An 18,180-nucleotide genomic window follows, 5' to 3' on the forward strand; every position below is an offset into this window, starting at 1 on the left:
AGAGCGGGGCCTCCTTAGGGGTCTGTCTGCATTGAGTTGAACCTGAGCTCCTCAGGCTGGTTTCCCTCAACTGTGGCACAGCATTCTGGATCCACCACAGTTCAAGGGTTGAGCAAGCCATGTAAGTATTGGGCACAGAAGCCGGCATGCTTTTCAGCGCACCTATGAGCTATTTCCCTTTCTTTGCAGGGCTCGTTGGCGCAGAAGAAGCAGCGCCATTCTTTGGAGCCAGCAGTGCAGTCGGTGCTTTCAAAGCAGTCTGCACCGAAGTATAACGCTGTCTGTGCAACAGTCCCTGCACACTCCGCACAGGAGCAAACTTCAGTAGCTACGTGCCATTCAATGTGTTGAGAGAATTATTGCATCTTCTTCAGGGAAAGCAAATTCTTATTCAAACCAGCAACCAAGTGGCAATGTTCTAATTGAACAAAGGGGCGCACAGGGTCTTGGCTTGTGTGCCAGGAATCCCTGAGAATTTGGGAGGAGCTCTGTTGTGGAGCTTACCTTCCTTGGATCGCCACATGCTGATAGATCACCTCAGCAAAGTTGGTTTTTTTTGTCCCTCCCCCTGCACACAAAATGGTCCTTGGATCCCAGGGCATGGTGAACTGTCTATTCAACCTCCAAGTTCACCCATCAATTGACTTGTTCGCATCAAAAAACAGGAAAGTCAAATTTTGTTCCATTCTTCAAAGCAAGCTCAGATCTGCTCTGGATGTTTTTCTGCTTAAGTGGGATGCAAATGTGCTGTATACTTTTCCTCCATTTCTATTGGTAGTAAGGGTGGTGCAGAAGGTATTCGAAGATCAGCCATGTCTTATTCTCATTGATTCAGCGAGGCCTAGGCAAGTGTGGTTCTCTTACCTAGTCAGTATCAATTCATCCACCTATCCTGCTGGTATATCTGGTCTGTTTCTTCTAACTCAGGAGAAGGGATGTCTGTTATTCAAGCCTTCCCCCCTCTCAACTTGATGGCATGGATTTGAGCATTCTCATCATTGTCACTGTCTAAGGAAGTTCAGCCAAGAAGCTGTCTACCAGAAGAGTTCATGGCTTTAAACGGAAGTGTTTCTTCTCTTGGTGTCAAGCAGATTCCCTGAACCCATTTGCTTGTATTTCAAAAGATCTGCATCAGTACCTGTTCTCGCTATCCTCATTGGGTCTCGGTACATAATCTGTCAAAGTGAATTTTAATGCCATCACTTCTTACCACTCTCAGGTGGATGGAAAACCAATCTCCATTTGTCCTCTGGTTTCAAAATTAAGGGCTTGTGGCATATGAAGCCCCCAGTTGCAAAACCACCTGTGCCATGGGATCTCAATGTTATCTTAGCATAATTGATTAAACCTTCCTTCTAGCCACCGGAGACAGCTTTCTTGAAGTTTCTCACATGAAAAGGGCTATTCCTAGTTGCCATTACTTTGGGCTAGATAATTCAGTGAGCATCAAGCATTGGTTTCTTACTCTCTGCACATAGTTTTTCCACAGTAGGGTGATGCTGCACACCAATGCTCTCTCCAAGGAGTGACTAGGTGTGTGCAAATTATTTTTTGAGAGCAATTTTTTAAGCCAATTTGAGTGCCAATAATAGCATTCTATTTCTGTATATAGTATGAAGAAAAGTTTGTGAGCAACCATGTAAAACCTCTGAGCGAAGCTCCAAAATGTATGTGCAATCGCTCATGTGCTCATCTTAGAGAAAACTATGCTGCAGGCCCATCCTAAGTTTCTAACTAAGGTGGTTGCCTCTACACTCAGGCAGGTCAGTCCACACAGGTGGGTTATGCACCTCTACCAGCAGATGGAGATGGAGTTAAAGCTGACATCACGGATATATATCCCCGCCCCAACATGAGCCTGCCAGTATTCTCCAACTCCAGTAGATGGAGGACCTGCAGTTCCCTTCTGGAGATTGCCTGTGGTAAAAATTAATAGAAGAAAAGGAGAAGATGGAAGAATTCTCAAACACCGCTTGAGCTCCTGAGTTGACACCAGTGAGTCCCTCCCTAGGTTGAGCATTCTCAGGCATGGACTTAAAAAAGGTTGGAGCCAGAAGGGAGTGCTTGTGGGATGACTGCTTGTGGCCCCCCCCCCAAAGCCGGAAACCCATTCGTGTTCTCAGCCAGAAAGGGCTGAGCTCGGATACAAAAAAAAGGGGAAGAGTATGTTTAAGGAGGTTTTTTCCCTTCCTTCCTTACCGGGTCGCCTTCCCTCGATGCTACGTTTAGCGTCCCTTACCCCTTCCCTCTCACTTTCCGCCAGAGTTTAGTGTAGAGCGGACGGTATGGGCTCAGTGGGTTGAGTAGCCTTTGACTAGGCCCCGCTCATAAGGCTCTTTCCCTGTATGTACCCGAATCAGCCTAGACTGCTGGGTTATGCCTCCCTTCCAGCAGATGGAGACAGAGAAAAACTTGAAGGGCACCCCTGTAAGTAGGATGTGCTACCTGCAAGCCCCTTCAGTATTTCTCTGTCTCCAGCAGATGAAGGTGGCAGAACCTGCAGTCCTGGCTAATTGATTCTATATTAAAAAAAAAAAAAGTTGCAGTGACAGGAATCTTTTAAATTTGTCTGGCTGAAACAAAGTTTAAAAAAAAAAAAAAATAGAAGAGCCGGGCCTCCCGGGGAGAGGAGTTATTTCTCCTCGGTGGTAGGCCTGCCGGCTAGTTTTCTCTTCACTCCGGTGTACCAGGAGTAGCAGCCGATGAGTGACTTGGGGTGATTTACCAGTGGGCCGGTCCCTCCCCCCTGGCCCAGAGACAACCGTGGGTTGTGCTCTGGTGAGGCCAACACGTTAAAAAAAAAAAAAAAAAAAAAGGAACAATCCGCTTTGTTTTTTAGAGCTGTGCTGCTCTTCTTCGGCCTCCCATGCTCCGGGTGTTTACTTTGGCGGCCACCTCTCCCTTACAGCGCAGTGATGCCGCGTGCTTTGGCCTGTAAAGCCTGTGGGGAGACGGCAGCACGGCTCTCCCGAGAAAGCCTCTGCTCCTGGTGTCTTCCCGGGGACGAGGGCCCGTCAGCAGTAACAGCAGCTGGCGGAAGGGGGAGGCAGGCGCATTGGTCCCATGGTGCGGGTACCCCAATGCTGCTTCATGGCACTCAGCCTGCCCTGCTCCCGCGGAACATGGCAACGGTGGCCATTTTAGGAGCTGCTGATGCAGATGGCTCGGCAGGGGGAGGGGATCTCCCTCCTCAGTTATTTCTGCAGGAATTTTGCCCCGGGTCTCCTCACAATTTGTTTACAGCCTTCCCTGCTCCCTTGGGTACCCCCCTCGGGAAAATTTAAAGGGCCAGCATCCTTTTTCGGCTGATTTTATTTTGTTACATAAGGCATATTTAGCTAGCCTTATGCCCATGGGGGATCCTGAGCCCCATCCGGGGAGGCCTAGGGCCGGGCCCTCTCCTCCTGTGCAGGTTCCTAGGCCAGATCCTCCTGAGGTCTCCTGGATTCGGGTGTCTGGGAAGGGCTCTGTTCCGGGAGCCATGGTGCGTTGCCGCTGGCGGATCCGCTTCAGGCGGACGTGGATGAGGATTCTGAGCGTGTGGCCCCGGTGGAAGGGGATGATCCTCGGGTCCTTAGGCTCCTTCGTAGAGATGAGTTGGAGCCGATTATTCCACATGTTCTAGCGGAGTTGGGTATGCCAGCTGGTCAAACGCCGACGCCTCAGGATCAGGGCACAGTGGATCCGGTGCTGTCTGGTCTTCGTCCCCCAGCTTGGTCTTTTCCTTTTCATCCTATGTTGCTCCAGCTGATGTTTCGAGAGTGGGATACTCCGGAAGCTAGCCTTCGCGTAGGCAGAGCTATGGAAAAATTGTACCCGCTGCCAGACTACTCTCTCGACCTCCTTAAGATTCCCCAAGGTGGAATGCAGCCATTTCCGCAGTCACTAAGCGTATGACTATTCCAGTGGTCGGGGCGGCTGCCCTTAAGGACCCTCAGGATCGTAAGCTTGAGGTGCTTCTCAAGCGTATCTTCGAGGTGTTGGCTCTGGGGGTTCGAGCGGCTATTGGGAAAGTTTAATGCAGCATGCGAGTCTCCGGTGGGTGCAACAACTCCTGAGTGCCAGAGAGCTGTCCTCGGAAGAGTTTGTAGCAGGCTGATCATTTGGAGGTGGCGGTAGTGTATGGGGCAGATGCCTTGTACGATCTCCTTCGTACGTCTTCGCGTTCTATGGCTTCTGTGGCGTCAGCCCGCAGGCTTTTATGGCTCTGTAATTGGTTGGCCGATGCTTCCCCCAAGTCGCAACTGGGTGCTTTTCCGTTTCGGGGAAAATTACCTTTTGGAGATGATTTGGAGCAGCTCATTAAGTCCTTGGGGGGGACAATAAGGTGTACAAGCTCCTGGAGGATAGGTCAAAGGCTTCCAGAGGTTTCGGCCCTACCCGGTCGCGTTTTCGGCGGCAGTGCCGTTTTTGCCAGTCTAAGCCGGCTCCGTTTGGCCAAAGACCGTCGTCCGGCTGATCAGTGCCGCAGGGGCGACAGGAGTCACGTCCTCCCAATGAAATAGCGCCGACCCACGCCCCTGTTCCGGTCGTTGGGTGGAGGTTGTCCCTGTTTTACGAGGAGTGGGTCAAAATAACATCGGACCATTGGGTTCTAAACATTATAGAACATGGCTACGCTTTATATTTTGCTCGTCCCTTACACGATCTATTTCTGGTGTCACCTGCAGGTCCCTGGAGAAAAGGCGCCAGGTGTCTCTCATGCTTCGCCGGTTGTTAGAACTCGGGGTGGTCGTTCCGGTTCCTTCAGACGAACTTCGAACCAGCAGATATTAGATTTATTTTCTGGTTCCGAAGAAGGATGGGTCCTTCCGTCCGATTTTAGATCTGAAGAAGGTCAACAGGGCTCTCGGAGTGCCCCGTTTTCGCATGGAGATACTACGTTCCGTAATCGCCTCCATCGGAGAAGGGGATTCCCTGTACGTACCAGGATCAGTCCAGACAGTGGGTTATGTCCCCCGTCCAGCAGATGGAGTCAGAGCAAACTTCGGAGGGTGCTGGCATATAAGCTGGTGCACCCTCCCCAGAACCCCAGTATCTCTCTGACTCCAGCAGATGCGAGTAGGGGAACTCAGTGCTTCCCCTGTGAGGTGGACATTACCCACATTCACTCTTTATTATTTTCTTCAGGTTGGATCAAGCTAGGTACAGCACTAGTCACAGTGTTAGTTTTAAAAAAAAAAAAAAGATACAAATTTTTTGGTATTCTGTTGGGCTCCTTGGAGCCCCGTCTCCTTGCCAGCAGGGCTGTTTCACCAGTCTTTCCCTCCTGTCTCCGGGGGTAAGTAGTTGTTGTTATCCTGTGGGGTTTGCTCCTGTACAGGTCTTCGTTCGCTGGTGGAGCAGGGGGTGGATGCTGGTGGGGCCGGCCCCTCCCCCCCTCGCCGCGGTTTAGTCCCCCCCACCTCTGCCCTGCGACGTGACATTCCCCAGGGCCAACGCAGTAGGGAAGTGGCATTCCCCTGCTGCTCTCGACGGGGGGCTTCAGAGTTGAGCGGAGGCGTTTCATTCCCGCTCCTCCCGCGGTGCTGCTCGGGGCCTAATTTTCCCGCGCTTGCCGTTTCTCCCCCGGGCCCATGTCATGCAGCGCCCCGCCCGCTGCTCTTCCTGCGGCGGCCCGGGGCCGGGAGGATCGCAAGAGGGGCTCTGCTGTAGGTGTCTCCCTGGTGGGGAGAGCAGCTCCAGGCGACATCGCCACCGCTTTCCTCGGAGCGCCGCGAGCCTCGAGGGACGGCTCCGCCCCCTCCGGCGGCAGCAGTGGCCATCTTGGAACTGGAAGACAGCACGTTCTCGGACACAGAGGGAGCTCCGGAGGATCTTGCGGGCTCGTCACTGCCAGCCCTTAATCAGGGTCTCGCACTGCCCTCCCCGGACCCTCCAAGGGACCCCTCCATGCGCCCCCCCCGGGCCCCCCTGCGTTCTCGGCTGAGTTTGTTGTGCTCATGCACAAGGCTTATTTACAGACCATTCAGCAGCCAGGGGGCCCGGCCTCAGCTCCATCTCCCTGCAAGGTCCCTCGCCTGGCGGACACAGCGGGCGCAATCCCTGGAACCTTGGGGGGGGGGCCCAGGGTGCATCTTGCCCTCCCCCGGGGGGGGGGAGGAGGGGCTCCGGACCCGGGGGGAGATCCGCCCTCGCTTTCGGCTGACGATCCTCTCACTCCCTCTCATCTGGAATGCGATAACCCCTGTGTTCTTCAGATCTTTCGTAAGGAAGAGCTCGTGGACCTCATCCCCTATGTCCTGCAGGAGTTGGACCTCGATCCTCCAGTCGAGCCCCCAGGGCCCCGGGCTCCCACCGTAGCCTCTGCCAGTAAGAAGGGGGACCCGTTGCTGGCGGGTCTGTCACCTGGCTCGGACTTTTCCAATTCACGATTCCTTTCTACAGCTCCTGGTGAGTGAGTGGGATATTCCGGAGGCCTCCCTCCGGGTCGGCAGGGCAATGGACAAGCTTTACCCTCTACCAGGAGATTTCCTGGACCTTCTTAAGGTTCCGAAGGTGGACTCTGCAGTTTCAGTGGTCACAAAAAAAGGACCACGATCCCGGTCACGGGGGGCACTGCGCTCCTTGACCTGCAGGACAGAAAGCTGGAAGTTTGCCTCAAGAAGGTTTTTGAGGTTGCGGCGCTGGGAGTACGGGCAGCAATCTGTGGTTCGCTCACTCAGAGGACTGGCCTCCGATGGGTGCAGCAGCTCCTCACATCACAGCAATTGCCGCTGGAGGAGGCGGCCCAGGCAGATCGGCTGGAAGCCGTTATGGCCTACGGAGCGGATGCTCTTCACGACCTGCTGCGCGTCTTGGCGAGGTCTATGGTCTCCGCAGTCTCGGCCAGACGCCTCTTATGGCTTCGCAACTGGGCGGCGGATTCCTCCTCCAAATCCAGCCTGGGTGCTCTCCCTTTCAAAGGCAGGTTCCTGTTCGGCGAAGATCTGGACCAGATTATCAAATCGCTAGGGGAAAATGCAGTACACCGGCTCCCTGAGGACCGTCAACGGTCGTATCGTCCCTCCTCTTCCTCCAGGAGTCGGCCCCGCACCCAACACTGGTACAGGGGCTACAGGCAGCAGGGGAGTCTGACACCTTCCTCCAGGTCTCCGTCGTGGCCGCCGGCCTCCTAGGGAGGCCCCGGCACAGGGAGCATCTTCCATGGCTCCCCAATGATGCCTGGCCAGCCCACTCCCCGTTGCCTCGGATCGGGGGCCGTCTCTTACTTTTCTATGGGGAGTGGGCCAACATCACCACGGATCAGTGGGTCCTGGATATTCTAAGACAAGGCTACGCGTTGGAGTTTGTTCGCACCCCAAGAGACAGGTTCATCTTCTCACCCTGCGTTTCAAGTCTCAAGCGGCTGGGGGTACAACAGACCCTAGACAGGCTCCTGGACCTTGGGAGCATCTCGCCCGTCCCCTCCAGAGAGGTGGGCTCGGATCATTATTCCATTTACTTCGTGGTACTCAAGAAAGACTGGACTTTTCGTCCCATCCTGGACCTCAAGGAAGTAAACAAGGCACTTCGGATATCCCGCTTTCGCATGGAGACTCTGCGTTCTGTCATCGCGGCGGTCCATCAGGGAGAGTTCCTCGCCTCTCTAGATCTCACAGAGGCCTATCTGCACATCCCGATCCTGGCGGCTCATCGGAATTTCCTTCGCTTCAAGATCCTGAACCAACACTACCAGTTCCAGGCCCTTCCTTTCGGTCTGGCGACCGCCCCCAGGACCTTCACGAAGATTATGGTGGTAGTGGCGGCCGCCTTGAGGCGGGAGGGGATCCTGGTCCACCCCTACCTGGACGATTGGCTCATCCGGGCGAAGTCCTTCTCGCAGGGACTGGCCGCAGTCGACAGGGTCGTCCATCTCCTCCAGTCCCTCGGATGGGTGGTGAACTTCAACAAGAGCAGTCTCCGATCTTCTCAGTGCCTGGACTTCCTGGGAGCCCGCTTCGACACAGCTCAGGGCAAAGTCTTTCTGCGCCCAGACAAAGCGCAAGCACTTCGGGAACAGATTCAGCGCTTCGAGGCTCTGCCGGAACCCACGGCCTGGGATTATCTACAGATCTTGGGATCCATGGCCTTCGCAATAGACCTGGTCCCATGGGCATTCGCGCACCTTCGTCCCCTGCAGGCGGCCCTGCTGTCTCGGCGGAAACCCGTGTCTCGGGACTGTCAGGTCGTTCTCCCCCTCTCCACGACCGCCAGGGACAGCTTACGCTGGTGGTTAGACCCAAGGAACCTGGCCCAAGGCTCTCCCCTCGAGACTCCGGATTGGGTGGTAGTCACCACCGATACCAGTCTTACCTGTTGGGGAGCAGTTTGCCAACAGAGCTTGGCGCAGGGGCAGTAGACGAAGGACCAAGCATCCTGGCCCATCAACCGTCTGGAGACCAGAGCGGTTCGGCTGGCAATCGAGCATTTTCTCCCTCTCCTACGAAACCGGGCAGTACGAGTCTGTCGGACAATGCGACCACCGTGGCCTACATCAACCGTCAAAGCGGCACCAGGAGCCGACGGGTGGCCCTCGAAGCCTCTCGCCTGATGGTCTGGGCAGAGCGCTTCCTCAAGCGTCTGGCAGCCTCACACATCGCCGGGGTAGACAACATCCAAGCGGACTACTTGAGTCGCCAGACCCTGGACCCCGGGGAATGGGCCCCCTCCGGCGACGCAATTCTACTCATCACCCGTCGCTGGGGGACTCCGGCGATGGATCTCATGGCAACGCTCTCAAACACCAAGGCTCCTCGATTCTTCAGTCGAAGGAGGGAACACGGCGCAGAGGGGGTGGATGCCCTGGTGCTTCCCTGGCCAACCCGGATCCTGCTCTACGTCTTCCCACCTTGGCCCCTGGTGGGCAAGGTTCTAAGGAGAATAGAGAACCACCAAGGGACGGTCATCCTGGTGGCTCCGGAGTGGCCTCGGCATCCGTGGTTCGCAGATCTCAACATCGTGGTGGACAGGCCCCTACGTCTCGCCCATCTTCCTCGGCTCCTTCATCAGGGTCCAGTATTTTCCGACCAGGCAGAACACTTCTGTGTTGCGGCCTGGCTTTTGAAAGGCGGAGACTCCAGGGCAAGGGCTACTCGGCCCCAGTTGTAGACAAACTCCGCAAGGCCCGCAAGGTCTCGACGTCGGTCGCTTATGTACGTGTCTGGAAGGTGTTCGAGGTGTGGTGCTCCAATCACGGATCTCACGCGGCCACGGCCTCGATCGTTCAGATTCTGGCTTTTCTCCAGGATGGCCTCGACAAGGGTCTCGCCTACAATTCCCTGCGGGTACAGGTCTCCACCCTGGGATCATTCGTTCGAACCACGGGACGGCCGGACCTCTCGTCTTCTCCGGACATCACGAGGTTTCTCAAGGGGGCTAAACACTTGCGACCTCCGGTGTGGAATCCCTTTCCCTCGTGGAACCTCAGCCTGGTCCTCCGGGTTCTGTCGGGGGCCCCCTTCGAGCCACTACGACACGCTACACTCAAGGCGGTCTTCTTGGTGGCCATAGGTTCAGCGCGTCGTATCTCTGAGCTCCAGGCGCTCTCCTGCAGGGAGCCCTTCCTGCGCTTCACGGACTCGGGGGTCTCGTTGTGTACGGTCCCCTCGTTTCTGCCCAAGGTAGTTTCCGCGTTCCATTTGAACCAGACAGTGGAGCTCCCGTCCTTTCCGGGGGATGCCCCCAGGTCTCTCCGGCATCTGGACGTCAAGCGTACCCTACTCCGCTACCTGGAGGTGACTAACGACTTCCGGGTCTCCAACCATCTCTTCGTTCTCTGGTCTGGCAACAGGAAAGGCTCTCAGGCTTCGAAGACTACGATAGCGAGGTGGCTCAAGGAAGCGGTGGTGTCGGCGTACATAGGCGCCGGCCGGGCCCCCCCCCCCCCCCCCCCCCCCCCGGCGGAGGTTAAAGCTCACCCGCTGCGCGCCCAGTCGACTTCCTGGGCGGAATCTCATTGCGTTTCAGCTCAAGAAATCTGTCGAGCAGCTATCTGGAAGTCCCTGCACGCGTTCTCCAGACATTATCGGCTTCATTTGCCGGTCTCCGACTCAGGGTCTCTGGGCGACAGGGTGATCCGAGTAGGGTTCTCAGGGACCCACCCGACTTAGGGAAGCTTTGGTACATCCCACTGTCTGGACTGATCCTGGTACGTACAGGGAAAAGAAAATTATTTCTCACCTGCTAATTTTTGTTCCTGTAGTACCAAGGATCAGTCCAGATGCCCACCCTGGTTCGGTTCGGACTTGGGGGTAACGCCTGCTCGTCCTGTCTCTCCTGTCTTTTCTGGCTTTTCAGTTGGATCGGGTCCTGTTACCCCATTCCCTGTTTTTCCCTCTTGGGATGGTTGACAGTTCTACTTGCAAGTTGCATTGCATTGTTAGTTTTCAGCAGTTTCAGTTCTGTTAAGCTTGATCCATCCTTCTCAGTTTTAGCAGCTTTGATATTCTCGATACTGAGGTTCTGGGGAGGGTGCACCAGCTTATATGCCAGCACCCTCCGAAGTTTGCTCTGACTCCATCTGCTGGACGGGGGACATAACCCACTGTCTGGACTGATCCTTGGTACTACAGGAACGAAAATTAGCAGGTGAGAAATAATTTTCTTGTTTTTAGCATCCCTAGATTTGACAGAAGCGTACCTACACATCACAGTTCGGAAGGACCATCAGCGGTATCTCCGGTTTATGGTCTTCTGCAAGCATTACCAGTTTCAGGCGCTCCCCTTCAGGCTGGCTACTGCTCCACCCGCATTTACCAAGGTGATGGTGGTCGTGGCAGTGGCTCTTTGTTGCCAGGGGATCCTGGTCCATCCCTACTTGAACGATTGGCTCATTCGAGCGAAGTCGCAGGAGCTATGTGAGGCGGCGGTTGCCAAGGTCGTTCAGACACTTCGAGCTCTGGGTTGGATCATCAATGCGGACAATAGCCAGTTGTCCCCTGCCCAAGTTCTGGATTTTTGGGGGGGCGAGATTCAATACTCTGATTGGGAAAGTCTTCCTGATGCAGGAACGTATAGTCAAACTCATTTCGCAAGTTCGGCGTCTCTTGTCCCTGCCAGTTCCCACGGCGTGGGACTATTTACAGGTTCTTGGTTCTATGGCGTCTTCTCTGGAGTTGGTCCCGTGGGCTTTCGCTTATATGAGGCCATTGAAAAGGGCTTTGCTCTCACGTTGGGGACCCCAAGTTGGAGGCTTTTCAAGTCTCCTTACCCCTCCAGGAACCGGCCAGGTTCAGCCTAGCTTGGTGGCTGAGCTCCGAACACTTTTCCTGGGGGGTGGATCTGGAGGTCCCCCAATGGATTATTGTGACGACTGATGCCAGTCTTTCCAGCTGGGGAGCAGTTTGCCAGTCTCAGGCAGCACAAGGCCAATGGACGGAGCAGGAAGCGCAATGGTCCATCAATCATCTCGAAACCAGGGCAGTACGGTTGGCCTTGCCTCTGGTTCGTCGGTCGGTGAGAGAGCTCTCCAACGCAATGACGGTAGCATACATCAACCAGCAGGGGAGGCACAAAGAGTCTTCCCTTAGTGGAGGCGGACGAGCTCATGGCTTGGGCAGAAATTCATCTGCTCAGGATAGCGGCTTTGCACATTGCCGGAGTAGACAACGTACAGGCGGATTTTCTGAGCCATCAAAGATTGGATCCTGGAGAATGGGAGCTGTCTGAGGGTTCGCGTTGATATCTCATCAGTGGGGGATTCCCCGTTTGGACCTACTGGCGACTCGGAGGAATGCCAAGGTGCGCCGCGCTTCTTCAGTCGCAGAAGAGGTGGATGCTCTTGTCTTCCCATGGCCTCGCAACATTCAGCTCTACGCATTCCCACCTTGGCCTCTGGTTGGCAAGGTCTTGAGAAGGATAGAAGCCCATCCGGGAGAGGTGGTGCTGGTGGCTTCGGAATGGCCACGGAGGTCGTGGTTCTCCTCAACCTTGTTCTGCTGCAGAACCTTAATCTTGTCTTGGCTTTGTCAAGTCCCACCTTTCATCCACTGTGTGGACATTCCTTGCCAGCTACTAACCTTCGCAGGGAGTTGTTTTTTTTCTCATGGCAATCTGTTTAGCATGTTGGGTTTCCAAGCTGCGAGATCTTCTTGCCATAAGCCGGCTTTTGTGTAACTCCGGAGGTGGTCAGTTTAAAGCTGTGCCTGCCTTCTTGCTAACAATGGTTTCATTAGTTTCAGTTGACTCATTCTATCCCCCTTCCCATGCTGGAGGTTAGTGATGAGACTGGGTCTTGTTTTTTGGGTGCCTTAGATGTCAAGTGACATCAGAGGGATAATTGCAGTTTTCTGGCTCTTTCAGGTATTTGGATTGATTGTTTCGTGGTGGAGATAAAGGGATCTCACAAAGTGGGCAGCTATAGCTCTGATGCTGAGATTTCTTTCTTTAAGTAACTTAGAGCATGTTCCAGTAGAGCTCAGATGGTGTCGTGTGCGGAGAATTGGTTATTCTCTCCTGCTATGTTTTCTTGGACAGCAACGAGGTATTCCTTGCACACTTTCCCAAGCATTGTTGTTTGGACATTTGGTGACTGAAGGACGCAACCTTCAAGCAAGGTGTTGTCTGCACTGCGGTAGCTTCCTGCCCTATTCAGGAGTAGCTTTGGTGCATCCTACTTGTGTGGATTGACGTGCAGAGGAAGGAGAAATTACTACTTACTTTTCCTTTCCTCTAAGGAAGGCAGGTCAGTCCACAACCCACCCTCTGCTGCTTTTGTTCGTCCCTTGTTGCGGACAATACAGACTTTTCTGTTCATTCATTGAAGGACTGGTAAGTGACATAACCAGCCCCTAAGAGTAGTGCATGTTAATGCTTTTGACTGAGCTCTGTGTTCCCGATTTGGGTGGAAACATGACTGGTTGACTGTTAATCATATTCGCATATAATCAGTTTGTCCACAGTTTGGCTTTTCCAGAGAATACTGGCAGGCTAATGTTCCATGACATCAGCTTTTACTCAGTCTTCATCTGCTGGTAGAGGTACATAACCCATTTGTGTGGCCTGACCTGCCTTCTTTAGAGGAAAGGAAATTATCAGACAACTAGTAATTTCTCCTTCTGCATTTCATTTGAACCAAGCTATTGTTTTGCTCACTTTTTTCCCAAGGCTCCGTGCAAACAAAAGAGAGCTCTCTGTTTGCTGGTCTGTAAACAGGCTTTGGCCTATTATCTGAGGGCAACTTGGCCATACTGTCAAGCATCTTAACTGTCAAAATCAAAAAAAGAAAGAGGTCAATAATATAACATGTTTAATTTAAACTTATACAAATTTGAAATACCTTATATAAAGCAATCAATTATAATAGACAAAATCAAAGAAAATACACACTTGATAATCAAAAATTAAACCCAACACAAATCAAGACAAACGAGATGATTGTGACTGACAGTAGTAGCAGTGAACTCCCTGAAGCATCTGGTAGCGAAACATGGATCTCATTAGTCGCTACTGATTTTCAGGTAGACATTTGGTGTTCTGCCTTTTCATCTTCATCAATCATCTGGCAAGAAGAAAATTTGAGACTTTTTGTAGTGTGGTATGTGTTTGTGAGTTTGGTGTGTATGTAGTTTTTGTGGGCCCCTCTGTATCATCTTGTCTTTCTTCTTTTGTATTGGGTTTATTTTTTGAATATTGTATGTGTTTCTCTTTGGTTTTGTCTTACAATTGATTTGATTGCTTTGTATAAGGTATTTAAAATTTATAAAAATTTAAATTAAAATGTTTTGTACTTTTGATCTCTTTCCTTTTTTTGATTGTATTTTTATTAAATATTCATTTTTTGCCTGGCTGTTACTGAGCAGTCTTTGATCAACTGGCCATCAGACTGTATCATGCATTGCTATGCATTGGCTGGCCTTCAAATCATAAACTGTCAAGGCTCATTAAGTGAGAACCTTGGCTACCTCTGGCTCACATAAGAGCGTTCTCAGTCAGACATTTGAAAAGTTGCAGCTTGGTCAACAATTCACATCTTCACATCCAGTTACTGTCTGGACAATCTCAAGAAGCAACAGCTTTGAGCAAGCTGTGTTGCACAACCTGTTCTCACAGTAGTCCATTCTTCACAGGGAATCTGAGCTGCTTATTCAGTAAGTGTTCGGCTTGCAACCCTCATTTTGGGAACTTCCCATGTGTCATGGTTAATTCAGCCCTGCTTGTTGATAGGGAAAGCAAGTTTGCTTGCCATAATCTAAACAGGATGAATTAGCCATGCTTAATACTTGCCCATCTCACTGGAGCATCGACTACCTGGCTAAAATGAAGTTCTACAGTTTACTTATGAGGCAACCTGCATGTGGGAACTCCCTCACATGCTCAGTAATAAAACTTTACTGAGCTAGAGAGAGGGGTCCATTTGTTAGATGTTGTCACCTACAATTCATCCTGCTAGCTACAGAGAACCTGTTTACAGTAAGCAGACTTGCTGTTTGTATTGTGGTTAGATCTTTTGCTCTTGTTTAGATCCTGATGATGGTTGGGCTTCCTGGAGCTGGAAAGACCACCTGGGCCATGAAGCACACAGTTGCCAACCCCATCAAGAAGTATAACATCCTGGGGACCAATGCCATCATGGACAAGATGAAGGTTAGAGATCTGTCACCAGTGACATGTAATTGTAACTAGATGCAGTGTGCAAATTTTCCCCACTTGGATATCATGTATATGTTGTATTCTTATTCCTTTTTCAGGTGATGGGACTTCGACGCCAGCGCAATTATGCAGGCCGCTGGGATGTCCTGATTCAGCAAGCAACTCAGTGCCTGAACAGGCTAATCCAAATTGCAGCTCGCAAGAAACGCAACTACATCTTGGACCAGGTAATGAACCCATTACCATTACCACTGCAGTCTTCCCCATTCCATGCTATTTTATAATCGTGTGTTTAATTTTGAGAATTGCAGTCTTAGTTTCAAAAGGATTGTTGCCAGGTCAGGTATTACCTGTACACTGCAATCTCTGTAAATCAGACATGTTAACAAAGCAACTGTTTTATATTTCTTGCGATGCTGGGAAGAGCCCACCCTAAAGAGCATATGAAATAAATATGTTGAAAACAAGTAAACATACTGGTGAGTAATAGATTTTTCTTTAATGTTGAATTATTTATTATTGTATTTGAAAATGTTTATAATACATACAGGTAAGTAGATCTAGTAATTTGGTTAACTTTTTAGGTTTCTGAAGATTAAGGTAAGTACTGGTACTCCTGGGAGATCATAAATACCATATGAAAGAAGTTAATTTTATATACAGGGTTGGGTATCCCACAAAGAACAGTTACAGGTAAGTGATGTCTGTAACCAATATGGCTTGGAGTTAATTTCCCCCCTCCCTCTACACACACACATACAGAGAACTTTTAATGCTTCCTTCTTACTAAAACTTCACACAATAACACTGAAGAGCACACCTACTAAGACCTCAGCATGGTCTAGGTACTGCTTTTACTCCTTGCTCCTAGATTTTGGAAGCATTGGTGCGCTCCCCTTAGATCTTAATGGGGGAATTGAATCTTAATAATCATTCAGTCTGTAAGGGAATTTTGCCCCTTAGAGATCCAGGATACTGGTAAGGATCTATTGGCTGACCCAATTGCCAGCTGTAAGTTATGAAAACTTGTCTAATGCCCTTCCTTTCCCTTTTTACTGCATTTAGCCTTGCATTCTTGTCTGAAAAGAGCAGTAAATCTACTTCTTTTTTTTTTTTTCCAAAATAATTTTTATTGGCAAGAAAACACAACCAGGCCGTCCAGAGCTCATACAGAATAGAAGCAAGCCCATAACAGCAGAAAACAGCAACATTACATTTTAATAGCAATCCAAGGCAGTGATAGCCAACTAGAAAACGAGTGCATTTCCTTCCCATCACATTTTATCCCTGAGTTTGCTAACTCCAACCCAAGCCCCCCCCCCAAGAGACCATGGATTGTATCCAATCAGTAGTATAATCACTCTCCTGTAATCCAGCTTGAACACTCGCTGGCAATAGAGGCACACACGGAGTCCAACAAGCTCCATACAGTTTATCGGACTTCTGGTGTCCTTTCAAAAAGTCCAGGCGTTCCAACTGCAAAACTGAGGCCATACGCAGTAAATCTACTTCTAAACATGCTAGGGAGGAAATCCTCTCTACAAGCTAGAACATCCGTAAAATTCCTTACACAGGTCAGACATGGCTACTTTAATGCTTTGTCAATACTTAAATAGCGTACACATTGTCTTTGAGCAATTCTTAACATTGTGCTGATTAAAGGGAACACACAGCTTGAATGGACCTAAATAGTAGTAGTAATTTCCTCTACTCTCAAGCAGGCCAATCAATACTGGTGGGTTATGCACTCCTACCAGCAGATGGCAACAGAGATAACTGATTCGCTGACGTCAGACATCAGCCTGCTAATATTCTGTTTCCAGCAAGTGGTGGACATGCATCTCCCTAGTGGAGATTGCCTGTTTAAAAAAAAAAGAGAAGAAACATACTTGAACTCCTGCGGTGAACCCAGTCTAGGGCTCAGTTGAGCATTTGAGTCTGTGTGCCTTTGACAGATTCCGACTCAAAATAAGAGGAGAAATGGAGCTCAGGGTGAAGGGTTGTGCCCTCTCCCCACATAACCACCAGCCCGGTCATGATTTCAATCAGCGGAGATCTGAGAATAAGGTAAATAAGAATACAGGGGGCGTTTCCTCCCCTACTAGTACTAATTTCCCCCTCGCACCTACGATCGATCTCCGGGAGTGGAGTGGAGTGGTGAACAGGCGATGGTGTTAGTTCGGACAGCAGATGTGCTTTTGGGCTCCCATACCACCATTGTATGTTGGCCACATAAGGAAACGCATTAAAGCTGCAGCTGGGGTTTTTCCTGCATGCACGAATGCAAACAGTAAGCTATTGCCTGGACCCTCATGCACAAGTATGTGCACAAGACATCAGACTTGTTTTGTGCATACATGCGCCCTAGTGCGTCGGCAGTGGAGTTTTTGCAGCACGCAGGCAGCCGCTGGACAGGAACCAGCCCCTTTGAGAAGGTTAATGGCGCCAGGGGTTAGAAAGACTGTCTCTATGCTGCTTGCCAAATAAGGGCAATCCAGCTGTCATTCTCTTTGCTCAGTCCAGTGTTGCTTGACTCAAAGAAATTGTCCTACAAGGATTTTGCTGCTTTGTGGACATCCACTCAGCCAAGTCAGATAGTGGAGGGGAGAGCAGGAGGCGATGCATAGGTCAGCAACAGCTCCCCCTGCCTTTCCCCCAGTTCATTTGAGGAGTGGTATCCCCAGGGTGGTGGAGAGGGAAACATCCTAGGCCTTCCCTCTCTGTGACCAAGTCAGACAAGTGCCGTAAATAGCGGCTTAACGGATGATTCCAGGGAGGATTTGAGCTTTCATCTTTGGAGGAAGATGAAATCCTGCCTGACTCGGATCCACATAGGTCTCTGCTCCATTTCTTTCCACAGGCTCGGACCCTGAAAATGCATGGAATAGATGAGTGGCGCTATGGGAGTACTGAGGAAAGTTTCTATCCTGGTCACCTTAAGTAAGGTGTCCAGTTCCTGAACATACCCAGATCAGTCCAGACAAGTGGGTTTATGCATTCTTTCCAGCAGATGGAGGCAGAGAACAAAACTTTGAGGCACTACCACATAACCGAGGATGCCACCTGCAGTACCTCAGTATTGACCTGTTTCCTGAACATACCCAGATCAGTCCAGAGACTCCAGCACAGGGGGGTTTCAGCCCCTTTTTTTTTTTCCAGTTTGCCCTAGTAGGGGTTTTGAAGTTTATCTTGGCTTGGGTACAGGTCAATTCTGAGGGACTGCAGGTGGCACGCTCTGTTACGTAGCAGTGCCTTAAAGTTTTGTTTTCTGTCTCCATCTGTGGTATTACAGGAAAGAAAATTAGCAGGAAAGAACCAATTTTCCTTTTTGTTTTCAGTCCTGGAACAAGTGCAGGAGTTTTTATTTATTTATTTATAACTTTTATATACCGACATTCAAATGAATATCACATCGGTTCACATATAACTGGGGAGCCAAAAGGTAGTTGGAAGAAAGGAAGGATAAAGTTACAATTAACAGGGATTCACAAGGAACGGGGAGAGAATGTGGAACGGTCTAAGGGACCAAGTGAGTGTAATCGCAGGAGGATACAGCAAACTTAAACAACTTTATAGAGAGAGAGATATCAACTATATTACATATTATAT

General features: G+C 50.8%; 1 protein-coding gene across 1 annotated transcript in view; it reads left to right on the top strand.

Moving 5' to 3' along the window:
- Positions 1-18,180, top strand: part of HNRNPUL1 (heterogeneous nuclear ribonucleoprotein U like 1) — a 173,085-nt gene that overhangs the window by 74,964 nt on the left and 79,941 nt on the right. Inside the window, exons 9-10 of the mRNA XM_029571581.1 lie at positions 14,443-14,565; positions 14,670-14,798. Coding sequence (XP_029427441.1) covers positions 14,443-14,565; positions 14,670-14,798 — 252 coding nt within the window. The remainder of the gene's footprint in view (positions 1-14,442; positions 14,566-14,669; positions 14,799-18,180) is intronic.

The sequence above is a fragment of the Rhinatrema bivittatum genome, chromosome 11, assembly GCF_901001135.1.
Source record: "Rhinatrema bivittatum chromosome 11, aRhiBiv1.1, whole genome shotgun sequence".
Lineage (NCBI taxonomy): Eukaryota > Metazoa > Chordata > Amphibia > Gymnophiona > Rhinatrematidae > Rhinatrema > Rhinatrema bivittatum.